The sequence below is a fragment of the Zingiber officinale genome, chromosome 2A (assembly GCF_018446385.1).
Source record: "Zingiber officinale cultivar Zhangliang chromosome 2A, Zo_v1.1, whole genome shotgun sequence".
Lineage (NCBI taxonomy): Eukaryota > Viridiplantae > Streptophyta > Magnoliopsida > Zingiberales > Zingiberaceae > Zingiber > Zingiber officinale.
The window spans coordinates 104,002,688-104,026,763 of NC_055988.1; the positions used below are offsets into that span (position 1 = coordinate 104,002,688).

Below are 24,076 nucleotides of genomic sequence, written 5' to 3' on the forward strand. Positions count from 1 at the left end.
TAGATAAGAAGAAATTCGTCCACCTCCCGTAGATTTAACTCCTTCCCCTATAAATAAACTTGCAACAACAACCCCATTGATAATTCCATCAATTATATTTCTATCAAAAAACTGAGTTAAGGTAAATTTATAGAATAGATAAAATAATAAGAAAAGTTTAGTAAGAAAAGTTTAGAAAAAAAAATTATTCCTCACATCTAGGATTACGTCCTGGATCATTAGATAAGAATCCGAAGATGAAGAGAGAAACAAAGAATATCACTACTGTGTAAACAAAGAGTTTAAGACTAAGCATTACATAACCTCCAAAATAATCTTATTTTTGAAAAAGGGAATAGATTACCTATTTTTTCTTTTCAACACATCTACTATTTTGTTTAATTTAATTTGTTTGTTTAATTTTACACGATCCCCTGCAAAAAAAATTCAATTTTGGAAAAGAACAATTAGGAACACAAAAGTACACAAAAGATTAGTAATGGAGATAATATAAGGTAAGGTATAAAAAAAAAAGATATTTCTGCATAAAATGAATCATAATAGAAGCTTTAAATTGGTAGAAATGATCAAGCGGTACTTTCCTATGATTCTGATCTAGAGTAATATTCCTATTCACTGATTAAAAAAAATAACTATTCAGAATGAATTAATCCTTTATTTATTTTTTCAAAGTATCTGCCTCTGAGATAGAAGAGTAGGTGAAACCACAAATGTAAGTGATCTTTGGAAAAAGATCATTGCCTATCATGAAGACCCTACACAATTCCAAGGAGTGGAAGAGCCCAAGGAAAAGGACTCATTGGTCCATGAAAAGGAGGACCAAACCGATGTTGACTCTAGGCCAACATCCGAAGAAGAGGAAGAAGAGAAGGAAAAAGAAGAAGAAAAGGAAAAAGAAGAGGAGAAAGTGAAAGAAAAGGAGGAGGTGGAAGAAGAGAGATCTTCTACGTCTTCAAGAGATGAGGAGATGGAAGCTTCCATATCCTCAAGTGAAGAGGAAGAAATAGAAGATGAGGCGACCTCTTCAATACAGGAAATATCAAATGGAGGATCAATCACAATTCCTACACGTGAATTTTAATCATTAAAGATAAAAATCACATTATTTGCTTTGAGTGTAGGGAGCATGGGCACTACAAGAGTAAGTGCCCCAAATTGACCAAGAAGAAAGGAAAAATACCACCCAAGGGCAAGGAGAATCCCAAGGTGACTTCTTCCGCAACAAACAAGAGCAAGGAGCACATTGTGTGCTTTTCTTGCAATCAAAGAGGACATTATAGAAGTCAATGTCCTAACGGGAAGAAGCCAACTAAAGTCAAAGGAGGAAGCACAAGTTTAGGGGGAGCTTCCAAGGTAAAATCAAAGGTATCGTTTAATGAACCTATTCCTTTGACACATGGCAAAAAGCATGGTAGTTTTAATTTACATAATTCTAATGCTAGTTGCCATGAAAATAGAAAGCATGATAATTTTAGAGAAAAATATATTCCTCCACATGCTAGAATTATCACACCTAGGTTTAGGAAAGTAAATAACAACTTAGGCAATAACCCTAAGGAATATAGAAATATGCTTAACAATAGATATGCTCATAGGAATCAAGAAAAATCCAAAACTATGGATTTAAAAGTAGAAAACCAAGTCTTGAGGTCAAGACTTGATAATTTAGAAAGAACCCTAGCAAGAATGGAAAACATGCTTAAGGGTCAAAATGAGCATAACCTAGGGTTAAGGAACCAAGAGCCATTCAATGACTATAGAGGTTTGGGCTACAAATCTAAAGCTAAGAAGGATGCTCTTTCATATCATAGAGTTCCATATAGCTATGGAACAAAACCTAGATCTAGGGGTCAAGCTAAAGTCACTAGGGAAGTTATCCCTAAAAGGACTCTTGCTAAGACCAATGTGACAAAGACTTCTAAGAAGTCTAACAATGTCATAAAGGAAGTCACAAGGGAAGGAATCCCTAATGTTGACCTAGTAAAGATGACTAAGGCTCCGAAAAAGTCAAATAAAGTCACAAAGAAGGTTACAAGGGAAATTATCCCTAGAAGTGACCTAGTGGAAGTGATCAAAGCTTCTAAGAAGTCTAGAAAGGTCCTTAGGAAGGTATCTAGGAAAGTCATCCCTAGTGAGTACCTAGAGCATCCAAGGAGCACCAATAGGTTTTGGGCTCCTAGGAGCATATTCTCTACACCCTAGATGAGTTTAGAGAGTGTCAACTCTAATTGGAAGGGTAGTTAACCCAACCTTGTTAAAGTTGACAGTTGAGAGCATTTTCAAGATTGTTGTTAACCTTTGAAAAATGAAAAGGATTATTGGGTTACTCTTTGAAAGAGTAATATATGTGCTAAAATTTGAAGAGTTGATTTTAATCTAAATCGGCACACTTGGGGAAGCAAAAGAGATATAAAAGTAGGGACTTAGATATATGCCATGTAGCATCATGCATTAAGTTAATTTTCTTGCAATTAAGGACTAATGACATTTACTAACAAATGACATCCTTGGTGGATGATCATAAATGTTCTAATGCCTAGATAGATATGCAATGATCCCTTAGTTTAAGGCAAAATCAAATTTACATCTCACAAAGAACCATAAGGTGACTTGTATGTGTTTTAGTACACATTAGATACAAGTGAGATGTTAGGATGGTGAACAAAACTCAAGATGTTGATTTAGTGCATATCATTGAGTTTTAGGTTCATCAAAACACATAGTTATGTGTTTTCCAATCATTGGGAAAGCTAATGTATAAGTCATGTGCATTGTGCCCAAAGAACATGGTTGGATATTGGTTTTGAAAATGATTTCAAAATGATTTTTGAAAACCTTGGTGAAGACTATCTTTTGGTAGTAATCATCATTGGAAAGTTAGACACAAACTAGAAGAAAACATTAAAGTTTTCAAGATTGTGTCAATCTTTGAAAATTGGGAGTATTTTCATAGAAAACTATTTTTCCCTGATAAAGTATGTCCTAAATAGTGTCTATATGAATTTTTATGATTTTTCAAATTTTGTAGAATTTTTGGGGAGTTTCTGAATTTCACTGAAATTGAATTTCAAGAAATCAGAAACCCAATTAATCAGCCGATCGATTGGATTGGGTTCAATCGATCAGTCGATCGATTGGGAGGCCAATTCCCGTGAACAGAAGGGTATTGAATCGATCAGCATATCGATTGACCCAGGCTAGATCAATCAGTCGATCGATTCAGAGGGGATTTCTGCGAGCAGTAGCTTGCTGAATCGATCAATGGATCGATTGAAGTGAATTCAATCGATTGAATCCCAACTTCAATCGATTGGGAAGTCTGATTTTGACAGGAAAGGGCTGATTTCAGCACTTCAAGTCACTTCGAGTCCCGTTAATCATTCCAAACCCCTTGAAATATATTTGTATACATTTAGAGGGAGTTTTCTTGATAAAAACAAGTATGGATTGGTTACGATAAATCAAAGTGAAGTTTAGAATGGGGTTTAGTCTCAATTTCGAATTTTTAGAACCTCAAAACTTTAGGTTTTGATTTTCAAGGGTCAATAACCATTCCAAACCCCTTAGAATATATTTTTATACACTTAGGGGGAGTTTTCATGATGAAAACCAGCATGGATTGGTTAAGGTAGACTTAGGTGAACTTTAGGGTGAGGTTTAGCTTCTTTATTGAATTTTGAACCTCTGAACTTCGAGTTTTGGTTTTCCTGATTGTTTAGGAACACCAAGTCATTGTTGGTGCAATGATAGAAGTTTGACCATATTTTTGGGGGGAGTTACTCTTTGAAAACATAAATATCTTTTCAAAGCCCTTGGAAGGTGGGTTAAACCTTCATGTTGGATAATACTCAGGGTCGAGTATTGGATGATAATGGAAGATTGGTTATCTTCCTTGCTAGGATGCTAATTGCTCTCGGATGAACATCGTGGAGTAGATTATTGCTCAAGGGGAGCATTGGGTTAATGAAGGGGATCCGACCTTCATTGGTAGAGTGAAAAATGCTCTCGGATGAGCCTTTGAAGAAGATTACTGCTCAAGGGGGAGCATTGGGTAAATGAAGGGGATCAGACCTTCATTGGTAAGATGACAAATGCCTTGGGATGGACATTGAGAAGAAGATTACTGCTCAAGGGGGAGCATTGGATCCAATGAATGATATTTTCATTGGTAAAATGGTGAATGCTCTAGATTGAGCATTGTGGAGACAAGTAGAGCTCAAGGGGGAGCTTTGGAGACAATGAAGGGTATGTGATCTTCATTGTGGTGTTCACTCTTATGGAGAAGAGTTGTTTTTTGTTTTTGATGTATGACAAAGGGGGAGAATTGGAGGTTAAGTTAGACCTTCATCTCGAGAAGGGGAAGTTTTGTCCTCTAGGGGGAGAATTGGAGGTTAAGTTAGGCCTTCATTCATACTTTGTCATGGAAGGGTTAAGGCTATGAGATTTAACCTTATGATAAAAAAGAGGTTAATGCTATGAGATTTAGCCTTGTGATAAAGAAAATGTTAAGGCTATGAGATTTCGCCTTATTATGAAGAAGAGGTTAAGGCTATGAGATTTAGCCTTGTTATGAAGAAGAGGTTAAGGCTATGAGATGTAGCCTAACTTAGTGATATTGTCAAACATCAAAAAGGACGAGATTGTTGGGGTAATTTTCCTTGGTCAAGTTTGACCAGTTTGACTGAGCTTGAGTTGGGTCAAGCTTAAGTCGTGATGTTTAAGTTTTGATGCTTGACAATATATGTGGATTGCTAGGGCAATCACCCAGGTGTGGAGATGGTCAAAGGATTGACCAGGTTAATGAGGATACAAGTCAAGTACGTCAAGGTGGACAGGAGACTTGACTGTGAAAGTCCTAACTGGAGTTTAGGCAATGAGAAAGTCCTAACTGGAGTTTAGGCATTGTTGAAGTCCTAATCGGAGTTTAGGCATTGTTGAAGTCCTAACTGGAGTTTAGGCAATAGGTAAGCCCAACGGGAAGGTTGGCAAGAGTGAAAATTCAAGTAGGTCAGTGTTGACTAGACTTGGTGGTGAAAGTCCTGATAAGTGAGATCAGACAATTGGAAAGTCCAAGTATGATCTTGGCAAAGTGAAAGTCCTGATGAGAAGTCAGGCAATTGGAAAGTCCAAGTGTGATCTTGGCAAAGCAAGTCCTAGGGTGACTTGGCTAGGAGAACCCGACAACTAGGATGAGGCCGATAGAAGCTCCAGAAGGCAAGGCATGAAGGATGGGGAGATATCTGAGGGACGCAAGGCTGATGGAGGAGGCTAGAAGGCTAGTTCGAGGTTGGTCAGGAGTAGCCAAATGCTAGGCGTGCAAATCCAACAGGTCACTGTTGACTGAGAGTTGGGTTTGGGGAGCTGGACTTGAGTTTGAGTCAAGTCCAGGGTGTTCAATCGATCGGGCGATCAATTGAACAGGCTCCAATCGATCAGCCGATCGATTGAAGTGCGCTGCGATTGTTGGGATGACTCAATCGATCGGCCGATCGATTGGGGTTAGGAAATCGGGAGCACAGAAGCTCTCCCAATCGATCGAGTGATCGATTGGGAGCTGCCAATCGATTGGACAGCAGAGCTCTCGCGCAGACGCGAGAGCACAGAATGGGTTTGAATCGATCGACCGATCGATTTAGATGGTCCCAATCGATCGGTCGATCGATTGGGAAGTGACCATTGTGCAGGTTGCAGGCGATGGACGGCTGGGATTGTCCGGATGTGACGTGGCGTTCGATTGGTGATGATTTCAATCGATTGGAGCTACTGTATAAAGCCCAGGCGAAGCTTTTTCTCAGTAGATCTCTTGCGATCTTTTGCGCCGTTCTTCAGCGATTTACAGCGAGCTTCTCCGATCTACTCATGCTAGTTCTTGAAGGCACATGGGGAGTTTCTCCAAGGTTCAAGAGGCGACGACAAGCACAAGTAAGCAAGAAGAAGAGTGTGTTGCGTTATATTTTTATTTCTTCTTGTTGTATTTGTGTTTTGTTGTGTGTGAGTGTTGTACGAGGCTTCTCCGCCTCTGGCTGCGACCGAGAAGGAGGTTTTCATAGTGGAGATAGGCGTGTCGTGTGGATCCTTGGATTAGTCACCTCATCTTGAGGTGGATACCAAGTAAATCCTTGTTGTTAGCGTTGTGAGTGTTTATGTCTTTGTATTCAACTGCACATTATCAAGACGAAGCAAACCAATGCAAGGAGTGCGACGAAACGCTATTCACCCCCCCTCTAGCGGACATCAAGGTCCCAACATCTTGGACCACTAGCTGCTAGTTTAAGCTTCAATCTTGCATATTCGGGTCCGAAATCACATCTCTTGTTCTTATAAGTAAGCTGCCCAAACTAATTAAATGAAAAATATAGAAATCAATCAAAATAGATAGAGCTTCTTCTTCTACAGTTCTACTACTAGAGCTTCTTCTTAACTCATAATACTTACATTAATGTCTTCTTTTCTTGAAAGAACCATATTTATATTTACATTAATGTTTTCTTTTCTTTGCCCTTATGACCTTATGGATTCACATTCCTACTGTCCTGCATGCATTTGTAATGCTTAAAATAAGCAACTATTATTTACATTTATAACTAGTGTGTAATTATTTTGTTAACAGAGTTGCTATTACATGTTATCTTGATTTAAAAGGTTGATAGTTTCTATTAAATCTTCTTCATGTAGTATGATTTAATTCCTTTCTAGTTTCATGTTGATATATTGAATAAATTGGCAATTAATACTATTATCTTAGTTTTCTTTCAGGATGGAGTCTAATACTCTCCAAAATTTATCACAAACATCAAATACAATTGAACCTAAAATACAACAGTCCACTGTTGAAAAACGACCAAGGAAGCCTCCTAGACATATCAGGAGTAAATTTTGGGAGCATTGTATAAAGGGATCAAGGAAGTTGAGTGATGGAACCGAACAACAAATAGGGATATGCAAATATTGCAAAGTTGAGATCCCAACAGTTTACAGAAGTACTAGTGGGTTAAAAAATCACTTAGTAAAGAGGTGTAAGTCAAGTCCGCTCTATGAAGCAAGGGAGGATGATAAGAGTCAAACTATATTGACAAATGAGACTATGGGGCAAGGAAGTGCATTGGTTCCTCATACTTTTAATAAAAAAAAAAATGTGAATTGAAAGTGGCGAGATATGTGATTGTCGATGAAGTGTCTTTTAGGGCTGTCAAAGGGAAGGGGTTTGTAGGATTATTACATGAATTACAACCAAGATTCAGAATTCCTGATCGAAAGAAAGTTGCAAGTATGGTTTATGATATTTTCTTAGTTGAAAAGACTAAGATACAAAGTGTGATTGGCAACTAAAGGATAAGTATCACTACTGATACTTGGACATCCATTCAAAACATAAATTACATGGTAGTGACATCTCACTTCTTGGATAGTGATTGGAAGCTACATAAAAGAATAATTAACTTCACAAAAATCACTAGTCATCATGGGGAAGAAATTGGAAAGATGGTTGAGGTTTGTCTAAGAGATTGGGGGATAGACAAAGTATTTTCAATTGTAGTTGACAATGCTTCATCTAATGACACTGCAATTGATTACTTGAAAAGAAGAATGAAATGTGAAAATTCATTGTTGTTTGAAGGGAAATACTTACACTTGAGGTGTGCTTGTCATATAATTAACTTAATTGTTAAGGATGACTTGGAGGAGCTTAATGTTTCAATTAAAGCTATATGGAATGCAGTTGTTTTTATTCATTCTTCCCCATCAAGATTGAATAAATTTAAGGAGTTTGCCATACTAGCTAAGTTTTCTAGTACATCAACAGTACCTATGGATGTCAAAATAAGGTGGAATGCAACTTATAAAATGCTTGAAGTTGCATTAAAGTATAGAAGGGTGTTTGAAAGGATGACTGAAGAATGGTTTCCCTTTATGAATTATTTTCGTCAAAAAGATGATAATGGTAAAGAAAGAATAGGGCCTCCAAATGCTGATGATTGGGAGATTTCAAAGGCTTTTGTACACTTTCTGAAAAAGTTTTATGATGCCACTTTGGAGCTGAGTGCATCAAAAAGTCCTACCTCCCAATTGCTTTATCAAACAATGATTGCACTACAAGTTGAGATTGATAGAAAGAGACATGATGATTCAAATCCAATTCTTAAAGAGGTAGCATGTGCAATGAAGTTAAAGTTTGACAAGTATTGGGGAAATTGGAATAACATTAACCCTTTGATATTTATTGGTAATATTTTGGACTCGAGAAACAAACTTCAAATGATGAAAGTCGTCGTCAGAAAATTGGGAGGTACTCCTACAAGTGTCAAAGAGTTTGTTGATAGTGTCAAACAAAGCTTGGTAACTTTGTGGATGGAGTACAAGGGAATAAATGATATATTGAATGTTGAGAATCAAGATATGCAAATAGAGTGTGATGATGGATATGGCGGTACTAGTGGTGGTGGTGGACCTGGTGGTGGTCTTTGTGATGAATTGTTTGATGATGTGGAAGCACAAAATGAAGAAGAGCAACTTCAAGAGATATCCAATGAAGTGGATAAGTACTTGGCCGATGAGATTGAAAAATGATCTAATCAATTTTTCAATCTTTTGGAGTGGTGGAAAGGAAGTGAAACTAGGTACCCAATCCTTTCAATGATTGCCAAGGATGTTTTTTCAATTCCATGCTCAACCGTTGCTAGTGAGTCAGCTTTTAGTTTGGGCAAAAGAATTGTGGATCCTTTTAGGAGCAGTTTGAGTCCTAAAATGGTAGAGGCATTGGTATGCACTAGTGATTGGCTAAAAGCGGAGGAGTTCTCTTTTTGGAAAGATCCAATCGATGATGACCTTGAACTATATAAGGAAATTGAAGAAATTGAAAAAAGTAACCATTTTTTATTAAATTAAGTTTATATTTATATAATATTTATCATTGTTAATCTAACATGAATAATAATGTTTCTTTTAACAGATGCAAATGTTAGTCAAGACCGTGCAAACACTTCATCTTCTCCCCCTCCACTTTGGTCTAACTTTAAGAGTAAGACTATATTTATGTTTACTTATTTCAATTCTAATATTTGTAACTAAATTTAGTTTGTAACTTTTGCAGGTCCTTTGAGATGTTAGAGACTTAGAGTTTCAATAAAATTATAGTTAGTAAGACTGCATTTATGTTTTCTTATTTAAATTCTAATATTTGTAACTAAATTTTAGTTTTTAACTTTTGCAGGTCTTTTGAGACGTTAGAATTTCAAAAAATCTGCAGACACTATTTTTTGTAACTAAGCAGTCTAAGCTATAGTCATTTAGTGTTACAACTTGTGATAAATTTGATGTGACAGTTTTTTTTTGAGTTTTGACTTTTACATGAAGCACTAATCTTGTAAGATATTTGATGGTTTATGAATTATATTTATGTTCTACATTCATGAGACTTATACTTGAGTGAAAATGTAGTTGACGGTGGCTTGCAAGAAGTATTGCAGGTTGAACTTTGAAGCCTCCTTCATCAGTTCATCTTCCCCTTCCTCTCTTCATGTTGTGCTACTTTTTTTTCCTATTAATTGATTAAGTTGCATTAATCCTATTGACTCTGGAATTGATGATGAAGGTGAAGTGTACTGTGAGTATACTATTATTGGAAGTAATTAAGGATCAAATGTCCCATTGTCCATTTGAATTCAAATTTAGATAAAGTGTAATAGAGACTAATTTCTAATTTTTTTAACAGTATTTATGATTAACTATTCCGAAATTCATGGATTTGTAATATGTAGTTCAACTGGGAACCTTGCATTTGATTTCATCTCATACTGATACTGCCACTGGTTTGCTTTTGTAGGAAATTTTTTTCTATGAAGTTCCTCGCGGTGCGATGCAAGCATACAGAGAAGCCATGGAAAATTTTGATTCAAATGTAAACACAGGTAATTCCTTTTTGTTTCCTTAAACTAAATATTTAAAATTTGGAAATGTAAATTTTAAGTTGGATAGGTAGTTATACTGAATTTTAATCCAATAAATTATTCAATAAATGTAGTAAGTATAGTTATGATTGATATAATAGCTGCCACAAAAATCAACCTAGACTGTCTTGATTATGATCTTGAGTTATCTGTTTTTTTTAAGTTTATTAACTTGATTTATCAGAGACAACTAGGAGGCTTGGATGCAAAATTAATGGTGATGGTGTTAAGATGATATCGACTCCAATTTGATCTGTTAACTTTCTACATAACTTGTTTGTAGGAAGGACAATTTACAACAGGATGAGGCATTTTAAGATCTTGTAAATGAAACATGGTCATGCCGATAATACCTGCGAAAAAAAAAATCAAATAACTTTATTCTTTAGCATCTACATCAATATATGTTTACTTATCTATCTGGTAAAGGAGTAATGTTTTACTTTTTTTAATCAGACGCACTGACCCTTTCCCTGATGGTGTTATTTTGCACTCATATATGGGATCTGCAGAATCAGTTTCTAGGTTTGCAAAGTTGGGTTCATGTTTTTCGTTTTCTGGATTCCTGACATCCATGAAGCCACAGAAAGCAAAGAAACTGCTGCTATCAGCAAGTCTTATTAGAATATTGCTACTGAAAACAAGAATCAACTAGATTTGTTTCGCTGACCTACCAGAATTTTGTTTAGGTACAGAAAGATAGAATTTTAATTGAGACAGATTCAACTGATGGATTGCCAACTGCAAGCACTAGTTCTTGGATTCCAGTGCCCGTTTTGACTTCTGAGGGGGAGCCAAGTGACCAGCTTAGTGATCAAGTGGGAGAAGCAACGAGATTATCTAAGGAAACACTGAATCATCCTGCTAACCTTCTCAATGTAAGTATGGGCTACATATTAGTCTGATACAAGTGGATTTTGGCAACATCAGAAATCATGCATGTGGTCTTTTCAGGTATTGAAATATGTGGCAACTTTGCTTGAAATATCTGAAGAAGAACTAGCACAGCTTAGTTTTGAAAATACTGTACGTTTGTTCTTTTATCCTGGGTCCAAAATTAGTTCTGATGGGAGCTGAGGTTTGTTCTATTTCATATCAATGTATGAAATGAGGACTGAATGTTTTATATGCAATGATTTGAATCATTTGATATCTTTATGTGCATGTTGTAATTACAGCATCTCTTCAATTTGATGTGGAAAATGACTTTTAATTTAACTAAAACATAATGCAAGATGACATTGCATGAAAAGCTATAGACCTATAGTGCAAATGGCACATTACAATGACAATCAATTGATTGTTTGAAAAAACAACCCAGTAATATTAGTTTTCCATTTGTCTCGTTTTGATTTTTTTTCTCCTTTTTTTTTACATGCATAGCCAAAGGATGTTGATTTTCTGAATGCTGGTTTTCCATGAGGCAGATGACTGCTAAGCGCTAACATATATGGTATATATGACGGTATGACGGTATTTTATCGATATCATACCGACATTTTGATATACTAAAATTTCAATATATTGAAATGTCGGTATGATATCGGTATCATTTTTTAGAATACCGAATGTTTCGATACGGTATACGATACTCGGTTTTCGATACGATATATCGTACCGACCCAAGTCTAGTCATACTTGGATGCACATTGGTGTTTGATACCTGTGCCCGAGCCCAAGTAAGAGGGTGCTCCATACACACTATAAATGTTTGTACACAATTTCATATTAATCAATCTTCCTTTGCAGAGTTTGGATCTTCTCCATCACCAACTATTGTTGAAAAAAAGACTAGTGAATACTATCATTGTACCAAAACAAATTGAGTTACAATTTTTTCCTTGGATCCCCAAAAGCTCAGTGTCTTAAGCTTATGGACAAGATTTAAATTGAATACTTAAACTAGAGCCAGATATAACTAGGAGAAACACAATCAGCAAATTGAGACTATAAAATAGTCAGGCACAAAAACTTAGTAAATAGTAGCATGAGCGAGTCAAGTTTGTAAGAGCTTACATGCAGTCCCTTTCAAAGTTAATTATCACTTGATTCAGGAAATCCAGAGTGAACATATGTAAGCAGACCTAATAATCACTCAAACACGTCATTTTAAAATATATTAGAAGCTGGGTTATTGAACTCAAAAATCATATTGAAGGCTATGACGCTAAAGGTGTGTTTTTAGTTGGAAATTATTTTTGATAATTTTAATTATTTATCTAAGGTTATCAATAAAAATTTTATTTGATTTAGATAATCGACGATTTTCGAATAATGATTCATATCGGATAAATCAGTAAAAGAGACATGTAACCTGGAATCGGAAACCCTCGAAAAAATGAGGTTTTTCTTGATTCTGGAGTTAATAAAATTTTTTAACAAAAAATATCCTTTAATATTTATACTTTGAGACAAAATATCCTTAAAATTTTTATAACGAAAATTTTATTTTAAATTATAAAAACTAAATAAAAAATAAAAATATGTGATTTTTTATTTATAAAAATAACTTTGTATTTTTAAAAATATTATATATATATTATTAGGAAAGTAAAAAAAAATACAAAAAAAATATAAAGTTCAAAAAACATTAAAAAAACATAATGCGTAAAAAATAAAAAAATGTAAAGTTAAATAGAAAAAAAACGTAACGTCTAAAAAAGAAAAAAAATATAAAGTTTGTTCAAAAAGATAATAATATTTGGTTGGGTAACGAATAATAATACAATAAAACATTAAATTAAGTTATATATCAAAATTTTTAAATAAATAATTTTTTATTATATTATATAAATTGAAGTAAATAATATTAAGTTATATTTTATTCTTTATAATCTTAGTAATATGATTATCAAATAATCATATAATTAAAATTATATATGATACACCAAATGTACTCTAAGAACAAATGAGAAACAACACTGAAGATACTTATGAAGGAACTTTCATAAAGGGAGAAAAGAAAAAAAAGCAGGTGAAAAAAAAAAAAAAAAAACCGGTCTCAGAATAGTTGCAAAGAAAAAGGGGAAAGAACGGATAGATTCCAGGTAAAGTAGCACATGAAACAGTAGATTTCACATCTCAATTTAACTTCCTGTACTTTTACCTAGCATAACCTGGAAAACTATATTTCAGCAAAGCTAAAATCATAAAATATTTGACATTGATATTAAAAATGCTTTGACAGAGGATCTGTCATGTGTTTATTCCCATAGAACTGCAATCTCATTGGTTAATAGTTTCTTTCACAAGAAGGCCATCCATATAATATTTTGTAATTGTATTATGAAATTCTAAACATATAGGATTTATTTGGTTGTTAGATAAGTGGTCTTAGATTGCATTGATCATATACATTGAACAACCTAAGTAACATAAACAACTAAGATAGCCTCATGTTTGTCCAGAATCTATAATTAGTCGGTCAATGAAATAGGAAGAAATGGTTCCTTCCACCAAGATGTGATGGTTTGGAACATTTAATGCCTCTCTGCTTTTGTTTGCTTAAAGGGTAGTGGAGAAGGTCACTTCTTTCGTACATTCCGGCAAGAAATTTTACTAATAAAGAATACAGTGAGCAATAAATTAATACACCATCTACTTAAATGTATAACTTCGTCCATGATAAAATCAATTATGATCCATTCTAAATTTAATAAAGAAGAAGGGTTATATTAAGTTACTAGTCTGTATTAAAATTATAGTAAATATTTAATGAATGAATTCATTAAATTATTATGCTAATGATAGGTTGTTTCTCGAAAGGAATGTGTTGTAGAATTCGACTACAGCGTTTCGGCAATGACCGTTACATCTTTAGAACTCTTATGTAGTACTAAATATGTAAGAGTTTATGTTACAGGGTGTACTGTAACGTATCAGTAAGAACCGCTATATCTCCAAGAGAATTTGGGTGTAGTGTTAAATAGGTAAGAGTTCTCACACCATAGGTTGGATAAGAATAAATATGATAGGAAAACTAATAATATAAGATTTGGAACATGGAACATGGGAACCGTCACTGATAAATTAATGAAGGTAGTAGATATGATAATTAGGAGAAGAATTAGTATTTTATATATACAAGAGACAAAATCAGTAAGCAAAAAGGCAAAGATGATAGAGGACTTAGAATTTAAGTTATGATACACATGAAAGAGTAAGCAAGAAATGGAATGAGTATTATTGTAAATAGTTTGTTAAAAGATGAAATTGTAAAACTAGTTAGAAAAGGGAATAGAATTATATCCTTTAAGATAATAGTGATAAAAGAAACTATGAACATAATTAGTGTATATACACTGTAAATAGGATTACATTAAGCTACCAAATCAAGATTTTGGGACGACTTAGATGAAATATTACAAAACATTCCATCAAATGAAATAATTTTAATAGGAGATGACCTAAATGGACATATCAGAGTGAAAAAAGAGGAATATGAGAGGGTACATGGGGGTTATGAGTTCGGAATGAAAAATAAAGAAGAGAAAAACTTTATTAGATTTTGCGATAGTATATGACATTATATTAGTTAATATGTTTTTAGAAAAGAGAAGAACACTTAGTCACGTTAAAAAATGGAAATAATAAATCATAAATTGACTTTATTATAGTTAGAAAGAAGGATAAAAAGATTTGTAAAGATTGCAAGGTCATCCCTAGGGATGACAATTTCACCCGAACCCGATAGAGGATCCGACATCCGACCCGAATGAAGGAGGGTATGGAGGGGCTATCAATACCCGATACTCGACCTGAATACCCGATTAAATAATATATATACATATATTAAAGAAAATCTTCTTTTTCTAAAATCAACTTACTATTTTTTTGTTGATATTAGTAGGAGACTATATAGATGTTTAATCTATTTTTTAAATTATATATATATTTTAATAGGATGTTAATTTTAATATGTTTTTGTTGAATGATAATAGTTCGATAGAAATAAGAAAAATTATATGTATAGAAGATATCCGATATTTTAATGGGTATGGGTATACCCATCGGATATCCTATACCCGATGGGTATGGGTACAGAGGATATAAAATCCGATCCGAACCCGACCCATTGTCATCCCTAGTCATCCCTGAAGAAAGCTTAACTACCCAACATAGGTTAGTAATGTTGGGTATACGCCTCAAACATAGTATTAATAGAAAGAAAATATATACGACTCCTAAAATGGGAAGCAAAATATATTCAAAGAGAAGGTAGGAGTACAAGCATTCGGTGAAATATACGATGAATTTAATACGATATGGGATAAGATGGTATCAAAGTTAAAAATAGTAACTAAGAGTATATTCGGTGAGTCAAAGAGATATGCACCAACACCACTAAGTAAGGAATCTTGGTGGTGGAATGAGAAATTACAAGAGAAAATGAAGGAAAAATGAATAGCTTATAAGGAATTATATATTTGTAAGAACAAAGAAAACTTAAAACAATATACAATAGATAGGAAAGAAGCTAAGAAAATAGTGAATAAAGCAAAGAATGAAACTTTTGAACGATTATATCAAAAATAGGATACAAAAGAAGGGGAAAGAGACATTTATAGAATAGCTAAAGTGAGAGAAAGGAAGACGAGATCTTATCCAAATAAAATGAATTAAAGATGAATGTAATAGGGTACTAGTAAATGATGGAGAAATAAAAGAGCGATGGAAGAAGTATTTTCAACAATTTTTTAATGAAGGTTAAGGTGACCAACTTAACTTATGTAATTTAAGTAGGTCAAATGAGCATAGAAATTTAAATTTTTATCGTGAAATTCAAACTTCAAATGTAGAACAAGCTCTAAATGGGATACACAATGGAAAATCCGTTGGACCAAATGATATTCAGACAGAGGTATGGAAGTCCTCAGGGAAATAAGGTATTGAATGACTTACAAAATTATTTAACATGATACTGAAAATAAAAAAAATGTCTAATCAATGGAGGATAGTACTCTAATTCTCTTATATAAGAATAAGAGAGATGTACAAAATTGTGCAAACTATAGGAGTATTAAACTAATGAGTCATACCATGAAACATTGGAAAAAAGTAATACAAACAAGGTTAAGGAAGGAAACCCCGATACCGAAAATCAATTTGGGTTCATGTATGGAAGGTCGACAATAGAAGCTATTTATCTTCTTAGACAATTAATTGAAAAATATCAGGAGTAAAAATAAGATTTACACATGGTATTCATAGGCTTAGAAAAAACTTATGATAGAGTCCTAAGAGAAGTTATATAGAGAATTATAAAAAAGAGAGGTAGTAGTGTAATATATATTGAACTAATTAAGGATATGTATGAGGACGTAATGACTAGAGTAAAGACTTCAGGCGGAGTAACTGAAGCATTTTCAATAAAAATAGGGTTACATCAAGAATAAACTCTAAGTCTTTATCTTTTTACACTAATTATGGACAAATTCACACATTCAAAACACAGTATCGTGGTGCATGTTATTTACATATGATATTATTTTGGAAGATAAGAGTAAGACACACGAAGAAGTAAATGCTAAACTAGAATTTTGACGGAAAACACTAGAAGGGAAAGGTTTTAGGTTTAGTAGAATAAAGACAGAACAAGGAAATGAATACCGTTCTATGCTGGGCGACACGGACAATTTTTACTGTTATGTCGCCTAGCCAAAATCGGCACCAGACGAGATATAATTTTGGTGCATGATACGAGCGCATCCGTGACAGCACCCGCGATCGATTAATCGCGACAAAAGGAATCGAATTGATTCCTTCTGTTGTGCGATCGATTACAGAAGGAATCGATTCCACGCACGATCGATCAATCACTGTAGAAGGAATCGATTCGATTCCTTCTGTCATGATTAATCGATTGTTGTAAAAAAAATCTATAAAAAGGTACCAGAGAGCGATCGATTAGCAGGCGAGGTGAGCAGTAGCAGCGAGGCGACAACAGCGAGGCGACAACGACAAGGGGGCAGCAAGGGTGGAGACCACTCTGAAGGTATGATTTTCCCCATTCGTCGGTGTGCCCATCTCAGATACGTCGCAGGCGGTGCCGGAGGAGTTATTGGACGCCTCCAGCGGTGCCGGAGGCATCCCGCGATGCCTTCGACGCCATCAGACCCCACAATCCACCACTGCCCGCCGCTGTGTGCCCTAGTTTTTTTTTAAAAAAAATTAGATTTTAGATTTAATTAATATAAATAATTCCCAAGGAAGTGTGAGATTTCAAACAGATTTTTATAAATCCTAATTAAACTATCCCAATAAAATATAATTAAAATTCAAATTTTAATTAATATTTAAAATTATTTTTAATGTTTTAAATTGTATTTAAAAATTCTAAAAAATATAATAAATCTGATTTATATTTTAATAATTTTTTATTATTTTAAATTTCATTTAAAAATTCAAACAAATTATAAAACTTCAGATAAAAATTAAAAAAAGTCAGATATATATTATAATATTTTTTTATTATTTAAAATTTCATTTAAAAATTTAAAATATAAAAATTCACACACACATATATATATTCTAATAATTTTTTATTATTTAAAATTTCATTAAAAAATATTCTAAAAAAATTAAAAAATTCTAAAAAAATCTAATAAATTAAATTTGTATTCTAATATTTTTAAATTATAAAAATTCAGATATATATTCTAATATTTTTTATTATTTTAAATTTCATTTAAGTTTATTCTAAAAAATTTTAAAAAATTCTAAAAAATCTAATAAATTATATTTGTATTTTGATATTTTTATTATTTTATATTTTATACAACAATAATTAATTAATTATTATAATTATTATATATAAAGTAATATTTTTTATGTTAATGTATATATTTATTATAGATAATATTTTTTTATCTCAAAATTAATTTGAAATTTAAATTCATAAATATTAACATATTTAACTTTTATACTTTTATGATTTTTACTTCCTGAACATATAAATATATATTTTTATCTAAAAAAATGTTCTGTTATATATATTTTTGTCTTAGAATGTCTTTATTTGATATGTTTAGGAAATATTATATGTCCTTTATTTTAGAAGTTTTGTATACTGTCAAGTTTATGATTCCTAATAAAACACTTATAATCTAGTGCAATTTTGATCATTCTAAATTGAGAAAGATGAATTAATATTTTCAATAGATTGTTTCAAATTTCAAAAGTTACTCTTTATAGTTTATATACTTAATTTGTAAATTTACAATCATAAATACATTCTTGACATTATAAAATGATGACCATTACCTGTAAATGTGTATTATTTTTAATTTTTGTATAATGCATAGGTAATGATACCAAAACAACAATCTCATGATTTAACTTGGAGACATGCACGTCGATTAGAAAATCAATTCCATTTGCAATGTTTGCATTGCGATATGATTGGACGCGACAATGAGATCACACGCCTAAAACATCTTGATGGTGGATATCCGGATGTTTCTAATTATCCAAAAGTTTCTCAAGAAGTTCATCGTGCAATGAAAGAGGAACTTGATGGTAAAAAAATATTAAAGTATAAACAACAACGACAACGTGGACTTGCTGATAGCCGAAGCTCTAAAGAACCAATTTATGATGAAATGGAAGGTTGTGGTGAAGTTTCAAATGACGAAGACTTTTTTAGCAACTCTCAGTGTCTCTCGAACTCAATATGACTATGAGTAGAGCCGTCAATTTGGATTGGGTATGTCAGGTTGGCCCGCCCCGTCAAATAATTTAAACGGGTTGGGTTTAAATTTTATTAATCCAAGCTCGCTACGAGCCAACCTGCCTAGGCCCACGAGCTGCGTGGGTTGGATCGCGACCTGCGTGGGTCGGCCCGCGATGAGCTTGGGTTGACCCACAGGTTGAGAAACATATGTAAGCTACATTTTATGTCAATTTATTATCTTTCTTTGTGATAATTTGAAATAAAAATAGTACTTTTCATTAAATATATGTATTCATTTATGTCCCTTTATATTTAAAATATCTATTTCTAAACATATTTGATTGATGAAATCTTTCCAAAGTAAAATGTTGAAGATATTAAACTTATTTTTTTAAAAAAATATTGATGGACCAGCGAGCTGGCTCGTCTAACCCGCAAACCGCCTTGGATTGGGTTGGGTTGAAGATTTCCCAACCCGCTAAGATGACGGGTCGGTCCATCCCACCCCACCAAATGGTTGACCAGCCCTGCCACGGGCTGGCCTGTCTGACAGCTCTAACTATGAGTAAAATATGTGATATAGAAGTGGCTCTAGTGCTAGTGGAAGTGGCTAAACTACTATAACAACATTAGGAAGGAGTGCAAGTGTTCATATTACTTCAACACAAGGTGGTATTGGTCATTTTTTCCTTCTATGGAATGAAGACGTGCGATTGATATTGCCGATATTGATCCACTAGCATTCCCAGAACAAGCTAGCAAACAGACTAGGATTGATGATGCATATTCAAAAGAGAAGAAGAAATCAATCGGTAAAAATATTGCTAAATTTTTTCATTTTAATCATATTCCCCCTAATGCAGCAAACAACACATACCACTGTAGCATAGTGTTCAACATCCAAAAATCTGGTCCTGGTATTCAACCTCTAGTTGCATATGAAATTGCCGGTCCATATTTAGATGAACAAGTAGAGGAGATCAAGACTTGGATCCTATCATGCAAGAAACAATAGAGCTTATATGGGGTGATGTTGATGTGTGATGGCTGGACAGGACCTACACAGATGAGCATTATCAACTTTTTACTATACTGTAATAGAAAGGTGATATTTCATAAATCTATTCATGCAACTATAAATTATCATGATGCACCTTACATATATTGTTTGATGGATAGTGTAGTTCACTAGATAGATGCAGAATATATAGTGTAGGTGATTACAGATAATGGTGCCAACTCTAAAAGGGATGGAGAGTTATTGGAGCAAATACCATACGTAGCACATGTATTAATTTGATGATGACAGATATCAGTATGCTCGATATAGTGAAGAAGGTAGTAAAAAAAGTCAATCTTTAATGAAATTCCTCTATAATTATTATTGGGTTCATGGATTAATGAGAAAATTTATTAATAGGGAGATATTCTGCGACTAGGAGACTAGGTTACCACTCACTTTCTCCTGTTGAAATCATTGAATTAGAAAAAAGCCGGATTGAAGGCCATGTTCTCTTCTGAGGATTGGGAAGCCTCTCGATATTCTAACACAACCGAAGGTAAGGAGGTGCAAAAAATTATTATATCTGTCAGATTTTGGGACTAAATCGCAGATATTCTTATAGCAGTAGAACCATTGTACATTGTTCTACGTAAAGTTGATATGGACAAAAAATCACAAATAGACAACGTTTACCACCTAATTCATGAACCAAAAGAGGAAATTAAGAGGTGTCTACAGTCACCGACCAAGTATCAACATTACATTGATATAATCACCACAAGATGAGTCGATCAAATGAGAAAATCTATTCATTCGGCCGGTACATATTTTTTAATGATAAAGAATTTTTAATATTGTTATTAATAATTATATATGTTTAATTATTGTAGGTTATTCTCTTAATCCGACATATCAATACCGTTATAATCTTGACACAAATGATGATTTATTAGTGGCCCTCAGACATATAATATCAAGACTACATACAAACAGAGAATCAATTGCTGAGACTATTAATGAAAGTTAATTATTTCGAGAGACATATGGTTCTTTTAGCGACCCTATTGAAGTGTCATGCAGATATAAAATGGATATAGGTAAATATAATAAAAATTATTACTAATTATTGTCAACAAATATAAATACTATTTTAATTTTATTCTTATTTCTTTTACAATTGAGTGGTGGTTACAATATGGAGGATCAGCTCCAAATTTGAAAAACAAAATTACAGTATGAATTCTCTCACAGACAATGTCTTCAAGTGGTTGTGAAAGAAATTGATCAACTTTCTCCCTCATTCATATAAAAGTATGAAATCGTCTTTCTTATCGTTGCTTGGAGAAGATGGTCTACGTTCATTATAATATGCGTATTCAACTAAGAGTAATAACAGAAGAGAATGAAGAATAAGAGTCTGGTGATGTAGACCCATTTTATATTGGATTTGTCCAAATTGAGAATGATCCAATGATGGATTGGTAGAGCGCTGTTGAGGCTGAGAATTCATTACTTGATGATGCAGGAGACCAACCACGACCATCTCAATTTCTTACTCAACAGATTGAAAAAAAAGACAAGCTAGAGGAGATTTCTATGAGGAAGAAGATGATGAAGCTTTGATCAAGAATTTTAATTTTTTGGATCTTAGTCTAGATGTTCTCAAATATCCCAACCCCAAAGCCAAACCCAACCAAAGTCCATAGATAAAGGCAAAGCCAAAGTTCCTGTAATTTTTACTAAAAAGAAAGAAAAAGGCAAACCTCCTGCTTTTACAGGAAGGGTCAATTGAGAATTAGAGAAAATCCACTCGATACAATTGATGAGCAAGAGCATGATGACAGTGATGAAACATCATCACCTTTTAACACTGTAGTCCGACGCGAAGTTCAAAATGAAGATAGCAATGTTGATTGTAGTGCAAGTACTCATGGAAGTGATGATAGTGGTGATGCATCTAGTGGTAAAAATGATATTCCCCCTACTCTAGTACTGGAGCCATGGACATGCAAGAAAGATTATACACATGTAACTCAAGATTATGATCATGGAGCTAGAAGTAGTGCTATTCAATATCAATGTCAATATAAGGGTGACAAACAAAAGAAAGCTCATAATTATCAAGATATGCGGGAGAGTTTAGCTGAGATTGATTCTGGTCGAAGTTCATCATACTTGAAACCTTCTTATTATAACTTTGATGCATCATATGGTGATCTATCATACCAGAGCTCGAGGATGTATGCTTATCCTTATCCTTATCATGTGCCTATACCTGTTCCAATTTCAGTGGTGTCAGTTCAAATCCAACATCCAGTTCGCATCACTATATTCTTCGATCACAGTAAGATATCTCATATCATGTAGTCCATGTTCACGAGTATACCTTAATTACCTCAATACTCTTGTTATCCTTTTCTAGTGCTCAACACTGGGATTACTCGTGTATCTAGTCAGTTTATTTACTACATAGGCTAAGTCTAGTCTTGTACAACTCATCAAGTACATCAAATTTCTAATCACTCGAGAGTATTCTATCTGAGAGATCCTTTCTCCTCGATTTTTTGATAAATGTTGACTCATATTTATCGATGTTCATGCTAATGCAGTATCACCCTTGGTGAATTTTTAAGAATCTTGTCTACGTAATGAGACTGACTAAGAACAAGTTCTATTGTTTTAAGAATTTTGATTCCTAGAATCATATTAGCTAGACCCTTGTCTTTCATGTCAAACCTTGAGTTCAATATGTCTTTAGTGGATTTGATTATCTTATCATTACTCCCGATGATAAGTATGTCATTTACATATAGGCACAAGATGACATAATCATTTTCTATGGCTTTTATGTAGACATATTTATCACATTCATTCATTTTGAATCCACATTCCTTCATGGCATTGCCAAATTTCTCATGCCACTGCTTTGGTGCTTGTTTCAAGTCATATAATGATTTTACCAATTTACAAACCTTATTTTTCTGTCCTGACATAAAAAATCCTTCAGGTTGTTCCATGTAGATTTCCTTTTCTAAATCTCTATTTAGAAAGATTGTCTTAACATCCATCTAATGTATTTCCAGATTCCATAGAATGACAATAGCGAACAACACTCTAATGAAAATTATTCTTGATACTGGAGAATATGTATCACAGTAATCAAGGAATTCTCGTTGTTGATATCCTTTGATTACCAATTTGGCCTTGTACTTGTCAATCTTGTCATCTGACTTCATTTTCTTCTTGAAGATCCACTTGCAACCTAGTAGTTTACTTCCTGGAAGAAGATCCATATGTTCCAAGTGTGGTTTTGCAAGATAGAATCTATCTCAGATACAATTGTCTCTTTCCAGTGAGATCCATCAGAAGAGTGCTCTGCTTTTGAGTAACTTTGGAGCTCACTTTCCAACATAAAAGTGATAAAATCTGTTTCGTAAGATTTTTCCACCCAAGCTCTTTTACTTCATTTGAGCTCAACCTCAACTGGTTTATTATCTTCTTGTTCTTGTGTTTCATATACCCACTTTGAGAAGCTAGCATCCTCTCGGGTCGTATAGGGAAACACATGCTCGATTCATGATGCATTTCTCGATTCTATTATTGAGTTCTTATGTATATCCGTATTTGTGACTCATATACAAAAAAATCAATACACACTGTTGTTATGTGCATATCTAATAAATATGCAATCAATAGTTTTTGATCCTATCTTAATCCTTTTCGGATCAAGCACCAAAACTTTAGCAAGACACCCCTTATTCACAAATATTTATAGGACGGGTTTCTTCCATTCCACAACTCATAAGGACCCTTATCTATTTTGGGGGGGGGGGCATCTTATTTAAAAGGTAATTAGCTGTTAACACAACTCTCCCCACATGGACTCTGGCAGTTTAGAGTTCAATAGAAGAGCATTCATAATCTTCTTTAGAGTTTGATTCTTTTGCTCAGCAACTCTATTTTATTGAGGAATATAAGGAACTGTTGTTTCGTGTCTGATTCCATGTTTAATACACAATTCAGTGAATGATGAAACATATTCACCGTCTCAGTCATTTTGAACCACCTAAATCTTCTTATTAAGTTGATTTTCAACCTCATTCTTATAGAGACCGAATTTCTCTATATCTTCATCCTTATTTTTAAGAAGATACACATAACAATGTTTTGTGTTATCATATATAAAAGTGATGAAGTATTATTTCCACCACATGTTGGTGTACTTTTTAGGTTGCACACGTCGGTGTGAATTGGGTCGAGTGGTTCGTTGCTTCTTTCAATATGTTGAAAACCTTGTCATTTTCGCTTCAACACAAATTTTGCACTTGTGTTTTGGGTCAAGGAGGAATGTAGGTATGCTTTGTATGTTAATTAATCTATGCAACACATCGTAGTTAACATGCCCTAGTCTACCATGCCATAAACATGAAGACTCAAGCATATAAATGGAAGAGT

At 33.7% G+C, this 24,076-nt stretch overlaps 1 protein-coding gene across 1 annotated transcript in view; it reads right to left on the reverse strand.

Moving 5' to 3' along the window:
• LOC122043863 (UDP-N-acetylglucosamine diphosphorylase 2-like) overlaps positions 1-17,036 on the reverse strand; it is a 30,714-nt gene extending 13,678 nt beyond the window's left edge. The window contains exons 1-2 of the mRNA XM_042604431.1: positions 16,932-17,036; positions 11,964-12,031 (exon numbers count right to left, since the gene is read on the reverse strand). Of these exons, the coding sequence (XP_042460365.1) occupies positions 11,964-12,031; positions 16,932-17,036 (173 nt within the window). The remainder of the gene's footprint in view (positions 1-11,963; positions 12,032-16,931) is intronic.
• Between the last annotated feature and the right edge of the window lie 7,040 nt (positions 17,037-24,076).